The 16,417-nt window shown below is 39.7% G+C and overlaps 1 protein-coding gene across 3 annotated transcripts in view; it reads left to right on the forward strand.

The window, feature by feature from the left end:
* CSGALNACT1 (chondroitin sulfate N-acetylgalactosaminyltransferase 1) overlaps window positions 1-6,149 on the forward strand; it is a 332,098-nt gene extending 325,949 nt beyond the window's left edge. For all 3 annotated transcript variants that reach the window (XM_044305053.1, XM_044305061.1, XM_044305069.1), the window contains 2 exons: window positions 811-892; window positions 3,213-6,149. In XM_044305053.1, the coding sequence (XP_044160988.1) occupies window positions 811-892; window positions 3,213-3,502 (372 nt within the window). In that variant the 3' untranslated portion in view covers window positions 3,503-6,149. The remainder of the gene's footprint in view (window positions 1-810; window positions 893-3,212) is intronic.
* The last annotated feature ends 10,268 nt before the right edge of the window (window positions 6,150-16,417 follow it).

Here is a 16,417-nt window from a genome sequence, read left to right on the forward strand (position 1 = left end):
TTGGACTCCCACTGATCAGATATTGTGGCCTATCCTGAGGATAGGTCATCAATATAAAAAATCCTGGACAACTCCTTTAAGAATTAGAAGGATTCTCCTAACACATATAATTAAATATTTTAGTGGTGTAATGTAGAAAAAAAAGACATATATAGGACAGGAAAACTGAGCCATATGAATACTGATTTAGATTTAAATCCTTTGGCTAGTCACCTCGAACACGAAGTTATCCGTAATACATACGCTGTAATTGGTGTGGCTAAAGTAGTGATTTCATAAAACAAACCATATAGGAAATGAATCCAAAAATATTTAGTGTCATAGCATCCACCCTCTTGCAATAGCTGCATAGATCTAAAATGTAAAATAATATTTGGTGCAGAATGCTGAATAAATGTTAGTACAGTTTGTTAAATTTAGTAGCACTTCATCATTTCAGTTATCGGAAGTATGATGCACATTATGCCTTCTCTTTTAATTACATTTTGTGACCTGACTGATGATTTCACAATTATTAGATTATATTTCCTGCATGAGAATGCCTCTTTCGGTCTTCAGGCAGCTCTGATGTAATTGGATTAGAAGCTAGTACCACCCGGTTGACATTGCCAGCAATTCTCAGGCGTGTCCTGGCAGGCGTTGTTCCAGCACTGATAAAGCCACTATCCTTACTTTTTTTTTTTTACTAATTGTCTACTTTTCTGTGCAAACACACACTTAACTAAACAAGTGCTTTTTTAAATGATTATATATCTATATACACATATTTATATTATAAGAAAATATTAAAAGTACATGTTTTATTTTCAGGTAATTAAGAAGGATACTGGATTTTGGAGAGATTTTGGGTTTGGTATGACTTGCCAGTACCGTTCAGACTTTATTAACATAGGTAAGTTTTATATACTACTGAATACTGCCATCTACTGGACAGTTTAGTATACTTTGAGATTTATGCTTTAATGCTGCTGAGAAGTATGTTGGCTATTAAGATAATGTATATCATTATAATGATGGGATTTTGGCTGCATCTATGTGCATTGTAACTTATGACATTACTATCCACAGTAGTAATTATTCCAGTTCTTTCAACATCTGATTGTAATGCATGTCAAGTTAGTACTCGTCTGTGGAGAGTATATGATATGTTCAATTTATGAGAATGGAAGGTTAGAGTTCCTGGTTCACTCACCATTTAAAGTCAAGTCTCATCCATTGGGGTTGGGTATATAATAAATCTTCATCATGGCTGTTACAAAAAGCAGAACTTAGACTAGTCCACTGATCTCCAATCTGTGACTTTCCAGCTGTTGCAAAACTACAACCTCCATCATGCCCTGATAGCTGCAGTTTTGCAACAGCTGGAGAGTCATAGCTTAGGGACAATTGGGCTAGACAGTCTAAAGAGGCACCAAGTTTATCACAGCGGCTCAGACTGGATGATACATTTGGTGCATGGCTAGATGTCTTTTTTATTTAATGTAATACAACATACAATAATTATTCATACAAAAATGCACCCTACCCCTTTCCCACTGATTGAGAAACGCAACGGGAGTAAAACATTTTTGTCTAACTTTATACCATCTATTAGTAAGATAACAAATTTTGGCATACATTGTCACATTGAAGCCAAATCCCAAGTCATGCCCACTTGTGTAGTGAGGTGCAGACACATAATATACACATAATAAGTTTAGTGCAAAGCATGTATTCTGGGGCATTTCTCTTTTGGTCATATTATATGAGTTATATACACTTTGTCAACAAAAGTTTTGGGACACCTACATCTTATATCTACAGGAGCTTTACATATGGAGTTTGGCCCCCTTTACAACTTAAGCAGGGAAGGCTTTCTACAAAGTTTTGGAGTGTACATGGGGGAATTTTTGCCCGTTCATCTAGAAGAGCATTAGTGAGGTCAGACACTGATGTTGGTTCAGAGTGCTTGGCCCACAATTTCCATTCTAGTTCATCTCAAACGCGTTTGATGTTCTGTAGTTCAGTCCAGTTCTTCCACATCAAACTCACCCCAACCATGCCTTTATGGACTTTGCTTTGTGCAGTGGGACACAGTCATACTGGAACAGAAAAAGGCCTTCCTCAAACTATTCCCACAAAGTTGGGAGCATACATTTATCCAACATGTCTTGGTATGCCAAAACACTAAGATTTGCCTTCACTGGAACTAAGAGGGCTAGGCCAACCCCTGGAAAAACAAACAAACATGGCATTATCCCTCCTCCACCAAACAGTTCGCAAAATACAGTCAGACAGGAAGCTTTCTCCTGGAATTCACCAAACCCAGACTCATCCATCAAATTACCATATAGAGAAATGTGATTCGTCATTCCACAGATAATGTTTCCGCTGATCCAGTGGCGGCATGCTTTACATTACTTCACCTGCCTCTTGGCATTGTGCTAGGTGATGTAAGGCTTGCATGCAGCTGCTTGTCCAAGGAAACCCATGCCATGAAGCTCCTGGCGCACAGCTTTTGATGCTGAATTGATGTTAGTTCCCGGGAAGGTTTGGAACTGTAGTTGCTGTGGTTCCTAACTGCTTCGACTTTGTAATAATACTGACTTACTGCAACAGTGACATCCTATTACAGTACCATCCTGGAATTTAGTGAGCTCTTTAGAATGGCCCTTTCTTTCACAAATGTTTGTATAGGCAGACTGCATGGCAAAATGACTTTTTTCCTTATATTGTATATCAGAAAATATCATGGGTGAACATTTGTGAATTCTGACCACTTTATACACAATTACTATATTTTGTATATGTAATAATTAATTCATTTCCTGCTGTCTGCCCTTACTTTACCTCCACATGCCTTTAGTTTCATATAGAGCAACTTTGATATTTTTTTTCTCACAGAGTTATATAATTTAATGAAAGTATTGTCCTCTACAGTTGTTGATTCTAAGGCATAAGGCACAGTGTTTCACAGTAGTATCATAAGGTAGGGTGGGACATGGAGTGTCTATATAATTGTAATGTGGATCCATGGAGACTCTGCATTCCACTATACAGAGTTGTCCCCATGGTTTTACACATGAAGCCTAACTTGGAGAGCACCGCTGTTCATTTATTTTGGGAACAAGTTGAGGTCTGTTGACCATGTAGGAATTAGAAGGGTTTGTAGGAAATGAAGGATAATAAAAATCCTATAATTAACTTGATATTTTTCTCATTGTTTGCCTCAGGTGGTTTTGATCTGGATATCAAAGGTTGGGGTGGTGAAGATGTTCATCTGTACCGTAAATACCTTCATAGCAACCTTATCGTGATCAGAACAGCTGTTAGAGGCCTCTTTCACCTGTGGCATGAAAAGCGGTGTGTGGATGAGTTGACTCCAGAGCAGTACAAGATGTGCATGCAGTCAAAGGCTATGAATGAGGCCTCTCATGGACAGCTAGGCATGCTGGTCTTCAGACATGAAATTGAGGCACACCTTCGTAAACAGAAGCAAAAGTCCATTGTCAAGAAATCATGAGACAAGACACACTGTGGGTCATCTCAAGCCTCCACAGCTAAAGAGGAACATGCAAAATGTCAAGTAGTCGGTGAATACAGAAGCAAGGCAGTAGATGTGTATGCTTCCTTCTTTCAATGCTCCTTAAGAATGCGGCAAGTTTTTAAGATGATAGTTGACTGTAGAAACCAGATGGGACAGGGCTGGCCCTGAAGATGCGTTTATATAAATAATTTGGGGAAATTGCCAGATACAAATCAAGAAATCATTTGACGTTTATGTCCACTGGACTAGTTATGTCAGAGCTAGGACATGGAGCCACAAATACAAAGAGTAATTGCAAAATTTTAACTTTCCTATAGGAAGCAAGATAAACCTGTTTAGTAAGCTGACTCCTCTATTGGAAACAGAAAAAACCTATAGTGTTTGATTGTACAGTATTTCTGAAACCTAGATTTCAGAGACTTTTTTTTTTATTTCAACATATTGCTGCAGCATCTAAAGCCAAATATTGTAGAATATGCCTGAATATGCTTTGATTCAACAATGGCCAGAATCCGATTGTGCTGGTGCACAGTTGGTAGATTTTTACATTGTCTTGATTTATATGATAAATATTTAAATGGCAAAAGCACAAATGACTGTATATTGTGAGTCATGAGGTCCGTAAGTGATATTTTTGCTCACATGGAGTACACAACATATTTTTTTTAAAAGCAGATAGTATTTATGGCTGGCGTGCTGATTCTGATAGAGCTGTTAGACCGCTCCTAACCTCTGAAGTCAGTTTTGCGGAAAGCTAAAAAAACAAACATTTTAGTCTGAGATTGTGGACAATATAGTCTTTGTTCTCTGACAATACGTGAACTCCAAGGAGAAGTGAATCCTGTAATTATGAGGCTGTTATTACTTATCTATCCTACTGGCCCAGATTTCTCAAAAGGTTCTTGTGTGTAGAACTGAGAATTCCTGACTAGTGATAGAGACAGCTAGGAAAGTTTAAAGCTTAGCACTATGGGAAATGTGCGTGTATGTTCCCAACTCATAGGATTAAGAAAGAGCACTGGAATTCTAAAGGCAATCATTGAACTTTTACAAGGTGCATTTTGCATTTTGCTACTATACAAATGCAGAATCCATACACAATCTAGATAACAATTTGGTGGAGCAATGCATTACCCACTCAAAATGTCCATCAACATTTCCTTATAATTTATGAAAGATGTTTAGAACTACGTGATAAGGCCTGTAAGGTAGTATTTTGAAATTTAAAACAAGAAATATGAGCCCATCATAGTTAAGCTGCTTGTAACAAAATCAATATTAGGGTGGTTTAGACATCATTGTGCAAATATTTCAAAATGATATTATTGTTGTCAGCATATTTACAATTACTTACCCCAGAAACTGGCGTAAATAATGATTAAAACCTCTAAGTTCAGTCTAGCGCAAGGACTCCTGGAGAAGGCATTTCATTTTTGACAAGGCCTGTGGTTCTTCATAAAGTAAATGCCTCCTCTGGCAGCAACAGTGATAGCACATGCTAGCAGAGGCCAACTTGTGTACAGCAACACAAGTTGGCCCCTGCTAGCATGTACTATGCTTGTCTTGATAGGGCCTGTACGAGCAGTGGCCAACATGTGTTGCCACACCTTCATGTCAGTGTGGACTTGTCTACAACATGGGGAACGTGTAGGTTTTTCCAGGGCCACTTTCAATTCTCTACCATGATGAAAAACTACCACGTCAAGTCACAAACTGCATGTATACGAGTTGGTCACCATTTTAAAAGTATTCTGGCTTTGCCAAAAATTATCTTTGCATACTTTTGCACACATATTCTAAAAAGGAGCATATTAATGTATTATCACAAAAAATGTATTCTTTGAAGTGGAGAGGGAATCACGTGTCAGTCTTTTTCATAAGAAAAACAAAAAGAGAGACCTCCCAGAGACAGTGAGAGCCCCCCCCCCCCCCATAGCTGAACTAAGGCTGACCATACACTTGTGAGTTTTATGATCCATAATGACAGATTTTTACCACAGGCCTCTTTCACATGACCAACACAGAATGTATTAGGATCTGTACAGTACAAAACTGATGGCTTTGCATGCAAGTTGAGTCCATTATGTCTTGCATTCAGTGTTTCAGTTTTTCCCTCAACAGACTCCAACTCATTCTGTATTGCTTGTGTGAAATAAGCCTTTGTACTGTCAGTTTCATACAAAAAAGACTGCTAAACACTGACCACAAGACAGCCGATCAGACAGTGGAGTTTCTTTGGCCATTATAAGATGCAGTTGTTGGTAATAATGCCAGACTATGGATTGGCACCCTATCCATAGACAGGCTATCAATTTGTTGTTTGAATTATCACTTCATCCAGAATGACAACCTTCACAGACCAACCTTGAAAGATAAGTAATTTAGAAAAATTACTATATCTAGTGTATGCTTAAAGCATTGTGAGCTACTCAGAACCTTACAGAGATCCACCAAAGCCCAATTTACTGGTTGGCTACCTAGGTCGCACACTCTTGCATCTTGACTTAAGAAGAGCCCATAGAGAACATTCGCGTATTTTAGGGTAATTATTATTTTTTTGCACAAAAAGTTATCAAAAGGATATAAAAAATAAAAAAAGAGACGTGCACGGGACTTAGCAGCCTACTTTCACACTAGCGTCCGCTTGTGAGTTCCGTTTGCAGGCTCTCACAAGCGGCCCCAAACGGATGCGGATCCGCTCAGAATGCATCAGTCTGGCACCGTTTGGCCTCCGTTCTGCTCAGCAGGCGGACATCCGAATGCTGCTTGCAGCGTTTTGGTGTCCGCCTGGCTGTGCGGAGCCAAACGGATCCATCCAGACTTACAATGTAAGTCAATGGGGACGGATCCGTTTGACGTTGACACAATATGGTGCAATTTCAAACGGATCCATCCCCCATTGACTTTCAGTGTAAAGTCAGGACGGATCCGTCTGACTAACAATTAGACTTAGACTTTTTTCTGAAATATAATGCAGACGGATCCGTTCTGAACGGATATCATCGTTTGCATTATAGGAGCAGATCCGTCTGTGCAGATACCAGACTGATCTGCTCCGAACGCAAGTGTGAAAGTAGCCTAACTTCTTCACTTCACAGCTCTATTCTCTCAATTTTGCTCCTAAACTATTCTGCTATTCTGCTCATAGATTTTTCCACATAGAAATATTAGTACTATCATGACAAAACTACTGGTAGGTGACACTTTATGCAGTTTGAATTATTTAACCCTATGGTATGACAACTTCACTTCCTAATTTTGGCGCTTGTAGGGCTATATGCCCCACCTATTAGAAATATACTGTATGTTTCTGAAGTTGCAAAACCCACAAATTAGAAGTGGTGTCCACATGCTGTACTTGTGACTGAGTAGTATAGTTGAGAAGAAACAAAGTGGATAATTTTTCATGAGGAAAATGTTTGAAGTCAGTTTTGCATTGCCATTATTTTAAGTTATTTTGACAAGTTTGGTGCATCTTTAAATATGTCTAGAGATATTAGTCCAGTTTTTATACCTTCCCCCCACTAGAGTGAAATTGCAACATTTGCATGACTTTTTGAATTCATAAATCTGGTTTAGACCTCAATAATGTAGCCAACTTTGCAAAACTGTAATAAGTGATGAGTAACCCCAAAAGTTGTAAAGGCCTCTTTTTGAAGTTGATTTCTGGAGTGCAGGGCTTAATAAGTTCCCCCCAAAATGTTTCTTACAAAGACATGAATGTGTTTGGTGGTACGATTATGTGTGCATCAAGTTTCTTCTAATCCATAAAATTAATTGTACACTGTGAACTGAAGGTGAATAAGCAGCAGTTCCCTATTATATTGTAATTAATGTAATGGCTCTTGTCTGCAGCAGCATAAAATATTTAGTGGGATTCTCTCTAATCCTCTCAGCAGGCCGTTAACTGTTTCTAAGTAAGCTTATAGGCCATGTCTCATTTGCAGACTACCATTAATGCTTAAGAAAGGCTCAGTAGAGCTGAAACATTACATGAGTGAATAGGGGGTTCTCACTTGAAGTGCTGCCTTAGTTTTCATATTTTTCCGCTACAAGGTACCCTTGGACCAAGTTCTGCGAAGCATGCTTTTAAGTTTTATGGTTCAGATGCTGCTGTCTTCTATTTACTGCCTTTTTTTTTTTTTACTACTAATATATACTGGGAAAATATGACAACTGGAATTCACCTAGTAAATCCTGCTGTAGTTTGGGATTGTTCTTGCTTCTTTTAACCCCTTTTAACCCCTTAACTCCCAATGTTGTACCCCTACATAAAAGCCATTATTAGTTTGTATGGAGCAGGGATTGGTAATAACTCCTCAGATGCCGTAGTGAAGAACATGCATCTAAGCTGTTAAACAGAGGGTGAGGGCTCACTTTGCCCTCTGATCAGTGCCCCCACAGGGCTCCCATCCATTGCTATGACAGCCTGGGGCAAGCTACCTGAAAAACTATTCTCGAGGCACAGGCTGACAGGCACCAGGGAAAATCCTATAGACTGCAATAGTAATCTATTGCAGTCTATGGGACAAGCGATCAGAAGATCACATGTCCATGTCCCCTAAGATTACAAATAAGTAGAGTAAAAAATAAGCTTTTTTTTATAAAAACCTTAAAAATATAAAAAATTCTAATCACCCACAGTCACAATTTTACAGCTAAAAATGAACCATAAAAAATAAACATAATAGTTATTGCCATGTCCATTATTTATCATGTGCAGTGAATGTCATAATGGAAAAAAAAAATTAATGTAGCTTATTTGCGGTTTTTGGTCATGTTGCCCCCCCCCCCCCCCCAAACAATTGAGAAAAAAAGTGATCAAAAAGTCATATGTACCTCAAAATCGTAAAATAAAAAATACAGCTCACCCCACAATAAATAAACCCTAACAAGCTATGTAGGTGGAAAAATAAAAACATTATCGGTGTCCAGAATAGTAAAATGTGTACCCCCACTGATAACAAGAACGGGAGCCACATACCCCCCTGAAATGAACGGAGCGGTCGGTCTCACATGCACATGACCGCGCTATTCATTTGTATGGGAATTCCGGAGATAGGGGGGCGCTGTGCTTGGCTATCTCCAGAGTTCCCACAATCAAAAAACTTATTAAAGCCCAAGTACGTGCTGTAGAAAGAGTGTAGCCCCCAATTTATTCTTACATTATGGTTGGTAAGGTAAAATGAAAGCATGATATTTAAATTATGAGGTCTATCATTGAATGGTCTACATCAGGGGTGCACAACCTTTTCTGGTTGGGGGCCACATAATAAGCCTGAACCAATTCCAAGGGCCAAAACTAAAACTTAAAGGGGTATTACCAGCTGAAATACTGTATTTATGGCATATTAAACATACAGTATATATAATTAACGTCTAGTTACACTTCCAGGACACCCATCTAATGGGAGACTACATAAGAAAGATACATGTGAGCAGCCACAAGACATAGACATGCATGTCTTTTACCAGATCGTTGAGGGCCGCAGCGAATGGTATCGAGGGCCGCATGTGGACCCCGGGCCGCAGGTTGTGCACCCCTGGCCTACATCATCAACACACTATGGTGCCATAAGCCCTCCTTGTGCCACATTTTGGTACAGTGCCTATATAGAAAAGAATACTTATATAAGGTAGAACATACCACATTCTATTTATATGGATACATATTGTAAAAATAAACTAAGTGCTCCCATATGAAATCGGAAGTACAGATGTAGCAGGGGTAACACACACAACTCAAATTTCTTAACTCATTGCGTTACCTTGAAACAAAAGCCACTGAAAAGCAATTGCTTAATGCATTTAGTTGCATTTAGTTTAGATAACATGTCTCATAAAGCATGTGTGTTAACCCTGCTACATCTGTACTATTGAGAATTTGTACTACTCCTATCCATAACATGGCTATGTGCATGAGACCTTACGCTGTAAATCTATCTTTGGACTTTTTTACTGCATTTAGAGAAATACAGAAATAAGCGGGCAGGATTCCTTTAAGACAGTGATGGCTAACCTTGGCACTCCAGCTGTGGTAAAACTACAACTCCCAAGATGCCCCCCTTGCTTGGCTGCTCTCAGAACTCTATAGAAATAAATGGAGCATGCTGGGAGTCGTAGTTTCACCACAGCTGGAGTGCCAAGGTTAGCCATCACTGCTTTAAGACAATGAAGCTGTTATCTAGGTATCTTGTGCTGATGCACTCACCTGGACACTTTTCAGTGTAATGGTCAACTTTTACTTCAAGATGGCAGCTGTAGATCCTCCTTATGCTGAGACCAGGGTCAGTCAAAATATGTGGACCTTTCTTTATCAAGGATTAATGAAAAGCTGTTTTTTTCAATGATTCATTATTTATTGAAATATTAAAATGACATGTTTCAGACTGAGTCCTTCTTCAGGTTTAAACACAAAAATCAGAAGGCTGGTAATTGTAGATTTTTAATGCCTAATGATGTTTAGGTGGCACACAAAACTCACATGCACATGTATTTACAGAATGACATCTATACCATGTAAAAAAAAGACTCTTTTTCTAATTTCATACAACCCAATTAGAAGCTTTAATCTCCTTGCCTAGTTGTCCAGTGCATTATATTCATCCATTCTACCCACCACTAGGCAGTTTCAACTGTCTTTTTTTTTTTTGTGTCAGTGTCATTTTTTGATCAATTCTGAGCCAAAACCAGTAGTGGAGGCTACAAATAGATTTGGACCAGTTCTGTGTTTTAGATCCATACCTGATTTTGGCTCACAAACACTGATGGAAATCACTGATCAAACACCGACCTAACACTGTGTAAAAGCGGCCTTATGTAGGGATTAATGAGCTACTTATTGAAAATCATTGGAGAGAATTTATCAAGCCCTGTAGTTCATAATTGTGGCTTCAAAAAGTAAAAAAAAATAGGGCTTTGCTACTTTTGGGGTTTATTTACACAAAAATATTTTTACACCACTCCTACTACAACTCCAGTGTTAGAATTAAAGATGCACTAAATTTATCAAACATTGTGTGACATTTCATAAATTAGGTGCAAATTACACCAACATAGACTCCTGCAAATAAACCCCCCTATTGTGTGAAAAGCACTCTGTTCTAACCTTCTTCTCTAGTGCTCCACTCATGACATCTTTACTGACGACTTAAAGGGGTTTTCTGAGATTGTAATATCGATGACCTATTTTCTGGTTGATAGGGGTCCGACACCCGGGAGCCTCACAGATCATCTGTTTGAGAAACCCGTGCTGTGCTGTACAATGTATGGTGAGCAAGGAGCAGGCCGTAGTGCTCACAGGAGCACCAGTGTGTTCTCAAACAGCTGATCAGCAGGGGTCCGGGTGTCAGACCCCCACCTACCATATGCTGAAGACCTATACAGAGGATAAATCATCACTGTTAAAGTCCTGAAAACCCTTTTTACCTTTTGTAGGTTTTGAAATTGTAACTGTACAACGTATCTAGTGAAATCTGCTGCAGTAAAATCCATACATATCGCTACTGATTTGCCACAGATTTCCCGCATTGCATTGAAATCACGTTGCATAAATTAGAATGCGGTGGGTGTGAAATTCACACTACTGTCAGTTTATATTTGGATTTTATTTCAGAAAATTTGCACAGCACGTAGAAGGGATTTTTAAAAAATATTTTTTCCTTTAAAAGATCCTTTAAAAGTTGTGGATTTTTCACCTGTGGTAAATCTGCAGCTTTTACATCATATTTGGCCATTCCCTAAGAAGACAGTTGTGGACATGTCTGAGATCTACACTAAGCATAAGATAATAAACAAGTTATATTACAAAGATTCCAATTACAGCGATTGTTGCTGTTTGTATGTATGTTAGGATTTTTCCCACAAACGCAATAAAGTACACTTATATATTTGAAACCGAATCATTTTCAGAAATCGTTTTGTGAACAATCTTTGTATAATTGTCCTTATAAAGCAGTGAAAGTGTTAGCAGTTTGAAAGTTGAATGTGTTTTTTTTTTTATGTACATTTAAAAAAAAATTATTGAGGCAAAGCTCAGGATCAACTTCATGAAGGTTAGCTTTACCTTTGAAAAAAGCGTTGTACGTCTTCCTAAGACACCGGGAGTCCAGTTTAGGAAATTTTTATAAGGGCTCTCCAATCAATGCTTTATCACTTGGTTGTCAGGCGTCATATTGACTAAAACTAAGCTTGGCAAGGCTATGGCGTATTTTCCAAAAATGGATAAGAATTGCCACATGGTTGGCAATATCTAGTAGCTGTAATAGAAAAGTAGATTATTGCTAATGGTTACGACAACTTGTAGTGGGTTTTCATGATTTTCCCTTGTATAATTGTACAGAACTGTAAAATAAATATAGAGGAAAAATATATTTTTATGAATGATTCAAATATCTCTACAATCAACTCTGTTTGTACTACAAAAAAGAAATGGGTGTGGTATAATACAGGTTGCCTTATATTCTTTTAAATTAAAAAAGGGAAACAATATACAATAAAAAGCTTTTCATACTCAGTATTGATATCTTAAATGTTTGCTTTAATTATGTATGATTAATTTATTTTCCAATAAAACATCTTTCCATCCGCGTGTTAAATGCTGGTTTAATGTAATGAGTTTGTACGTCTTGAGGCTGGGCAGTCGCCCAGTGCAGATCTTTGTAATTTAATCTTAAATTCTGATAAGTAGCTTATACATGACTGGAAGTGTTCACTCATTAAAGGCAATAAATTTAGTTTATTTGATTTCATTGTCTGTTTGGTATTTCTGTCTTTTTATAGAGATGAGTAGAGATACTCGGAAGTGTAGCAGTACATGCACAGTCGACATCTGCAGCACTCCAGCAGCAGTACTAGAGCCTCTGCGCTTGTGCCGCAACCTGGAGAAATGGAGCAGGTGCGAGACAGACAGGGCCAGGCTAAATATTTGGCCCTATCAATCAAGGGGGCCAGCTCCTTGCTGCTCAAGAAGTCTATTTGATGAATGATTCAATTCGTACAAATCAATTTGGTCATGTTTAGAGATGAGCAAATCGATTCTACACAAGTCACATTTATTATGAACAAGTAGAAGGACACGGTTTCGCACAGGTTTCTTTCCACTATTTTCATTTAATGTTTGTGTGTGTCATTATAAGATAGACAATGTCCCCCATAACAGTGACCTCTACCTCACCCCGCCCCCTTAACAGTGACCACCATAGCATCCGACCCCTCAACACTGACCCCACACAGTGCCCTACCCCCTTAAAACGTGACCTCCACATAACCCCATCTGACACCCTAACAAAGACCTCCACAGCGGCCCGCCCACTTAACAGTGACCCTCCACAGTGATCTACCCCTTAACAATGACCTCCACAGGGCTACGCCCCTAACATTAACCTACAAAGCACCCGACTCCCTTAACTGTGACCTCCACAGCAGACTATCTCCTTCACACCGCCCCTTTTAATGGTTACCTCGACAGCACCCCACCCCCTTAACAGTGACCTCCACAGTGCCCTCCCCCATAACCGTGACCTCCACAGCACCACCCCTTTAAAAGTCACCTTCACAATACCCCACCCCCTTAATAGTGACATCCACGTTACCCTGCCTCCTTAACAGAGACCTCCTGTCATGGCTGTGTCATGGTCTGGTGCTAGTGGACCGTCACACTTTAGCCATGCATGCTTGTTGCCGGTGGCAACGTGTAGTTTTTAGCATGTTTAGACACTTCCTTTTAAGGTTGTTGGCCCTTCCAATTCTGGTGGGTATGGGGTTAAAGTGTAAGCAAGGTGGAGCTGGGTGTGGGCTCTTATAGTACTTGGGCTTGGAGCCTGAGTTTATTGGGACTTCAGGTTCTTGTGGAGCTGGAGTTATGCTGCCATCCTGTTATGCTTACCATCGGTCCAGTTTGAGAGCCACCTTGTTGGACATAGATTGTCATCCGTTATGTATCCTCCATTTTCCCTACCTTACCTGTGTTGATGTTTGGTGTGGGTTTATGTTCAGGGTGTGGCGTACATCTTGTTGTTGTTTCATGTCTGGTCTTTTAGTGTTGTTCGTCCAGCATTTATGCAAGGCGTTTCTCTGTGTGTGAGGAGGCTCCTGGGTTCCTCGGAGGGGGAACCGCATTGACCACCTGCCTGCGGAAGTGGGCTCCAGGGTTTCCCGGAGGGGGAACCACTAGTCAGTAGCAGTTGTTTAATCTAGTTGTTGTGGTAGTTAAGTGCTATTGTTCCCGTTTCGGTGTTTGCACTGGGTGCTTACCTGTCAATCTGGTTTATGCTACTGTCTATCCCTTTCCTTGTTGCTAGTCCTGCTGGAGACTCTGGTTCATCCGTGCTGCCCTCTACTGTGCTCTTGTATATTAACAGAACATTATAATCTTACTTATGTTTTAAATTATAATTTAGGTATAATATCTATGTATAATACAATATTCTGTAAAATATGACATATAATTACATCTACATAATCAGCCTGTTGTGAAAGATCACAAAACGGGCACTGGACATGGAGCAGAGTTGGCACAACCCACAGACTCTGCCGAACTATATACAGATTTCCAACCTATGAATTTATCGTTTTCTTTCCATTACTAGGAACTCCCTACAATGACATCATGATTTAGATAACAAAGTGTTTTTTCTCTTACTTCACACTAATGACATTGGGTGTATCTGTACATCTGTATATGGGTTACTTTATGAAGTAGAATAGTTACTTCACATGTTCAGAGTGAAAACAATAACTGCTAAATACAGGTCCTTCTAAAAAAATTAGCATATTGTGATAAAGTTCATTATTTTCTGTAATGTACTGATAAACATTAGACTTTCATATATTTTAGATTCATTCCACACCAACTGAAGTAGTTCAAGCCTTTTATTGTTTTAATATTGATGATTTTGGCATACAGCTCATGAAAACCCAAAATTCCTATCTAAAAAAATTAGCATATCATGAAAAGGTTCTCTAAACGAGCTATTAACCTAATCATCTGAATCAACTAATTAACTCTAAACACCTGCAAAAGATTCCTGAGGCTTTTAAAAACTCCCAGCCTGGTTCATTACTCAAAACCGCAATCATGGGTAAGACTGCCGACCTGACTGCTGTCCAGAAGGCCATCATTGACACCCTCAAGCAAGAGGGTAAGACACAGAAAGAACTTTCTGAACGAATAGGCTGTTCCCAGAGTGCTGTATCAAGGCACCTCAGTGGGAAGGAAAAGGTGTGGCAGAAAACGCTGCACAACGAGAAGAGGTGACCGGACCCTGAGGAAGATTGTGGAGAAGGACCGATTCCAGACCTTGGGGGACCTGCGGAAGCAGTGGACTGAGTCTGGAGTAGAAACATCCAGAGCCACCGTGTACAGGCGTGTGCAGGAAATGGGCTACAGGTGCCGCATTCCCCAGAAACAGCGGCAGAAGCGCCTGACCTGGGCTACAGAGAAGCAGCACTGGACTGTTGCTCAGTGGTCCAAAGTACTTTTTTCGGATGAAAGCAAATTTTGCATGTCATTCGGAAATCTAGGTGCCAAAATCTGGAGGAAGACTGGGGAGAGGGAAATGCCAAAATGCCTGAAGTCCAGTGTCAAGTACCCACAGTCAGTGATGGTCTGGGGTGCCATGTCAGCTGCTGGTGTTGGTCCACTGTGTTTTATCAAGGGCAGGGTCAATGCAGCTAGCTATCAGGAGATTTTGGAGCACTTCATGCTTCCATCTGCTGAAAAGCTTTATGGAGATGAAGATTTCATTTTTCAGCACGACCTGGCACCTGCTCACAGTGCCAAAACCACTGGTAAATGGTTTACTGACCATGGTATTACTGTGCTCAATTGGCCTGCCAACTCTCCTGACCTGAACCCCATAGAGAATCTGTGGGATATTGGGAAGAGAAAGTTGAGAGACGCAAGACCCGACACTCTGGATGAGCTTAAGGCCGCTATCGAAGCATCCTGGGCCTCCATAACACCTCAGCAGTGCCACAGGCTGATTGGCTCGATGCCACGCCGCATTGAAGCAGTCATTTCTGCAAAAGGATTCCCGACCAAGTATTGAGTGCATAACTGAACATAATTATTTGAAGGTTGACTTTTTTTGTATTAAAAACACTTTTCTTTTATTGGTCGGATGAAATATGCTAATTTTTTGAGATAGGAAATTTGGGTTTTCATGAGCTGTATGCCAAAATCATCAATATTAAAACAATAAAAGGCTTGAACTACTTCAGTTGGTGTGTAATGAATCTAAAATATATGAAAGTCTAATGTTTATCAGTACATTACAGAAAATAATGAACTTTATCACAATATGCTAATTTTTTGAGAAGGACCTGTATATGAGGACATGGCTCCAATAGTGTCCATCAGTATTACCATTCTTGCTAGTCCCAAAAAGCTCTTCATTCCCAGTAACTGACTAATGGTGAGCAGAGGTGAGAGCTGCATTTACATGTAGCAATCACCTTCTATGTGTGGGAACATACAGATGAGATTAATTGTTTCTGGGCAGCAGATTTATACAGGACAATCGGCTGACCAGATATTATGATTGTCTACAACAATGATGCTTTCACCTGATGATTTCCAGACATTGTACAAACATTAGTGTCTGACAATTGGCCTGTGTAAAGGCTTTAAGGCTGGTCAATCACATTATTTAACTGTTGGCTGTACACATGCATGCCTGAATAGAATGAGGGAAATGCCTCTGGAGTTGGCTTATCTCCCCAACAATAAAATGATTGGGTAGTTGATATCCAACTGCATTACCCTTATCTCCCTTAACATCTGCCATTATCAGGAGTGACAGTCAGGGTGTCACAGACGTTCCCGCGACAGGTGGCAGGAGATCAGTGAGACTGGCAACACGAGGTCTGATCTGACATGTTTTCCGTTTG

Source organism: Bufo gargarizans, chromosome 1, assembly GCF_014858855.1.
Source record: "Bufo gargarizans isolate SCDJY-AF-19 chromosome 1, ASM1485885v1, whole genome shotgun sequence".
Lineage (NCBI taxonomy): Eukaryota > Metazoa > Chordata > Amphibia > Anura > Bufonidae > Bufo > Bufo gargarizans.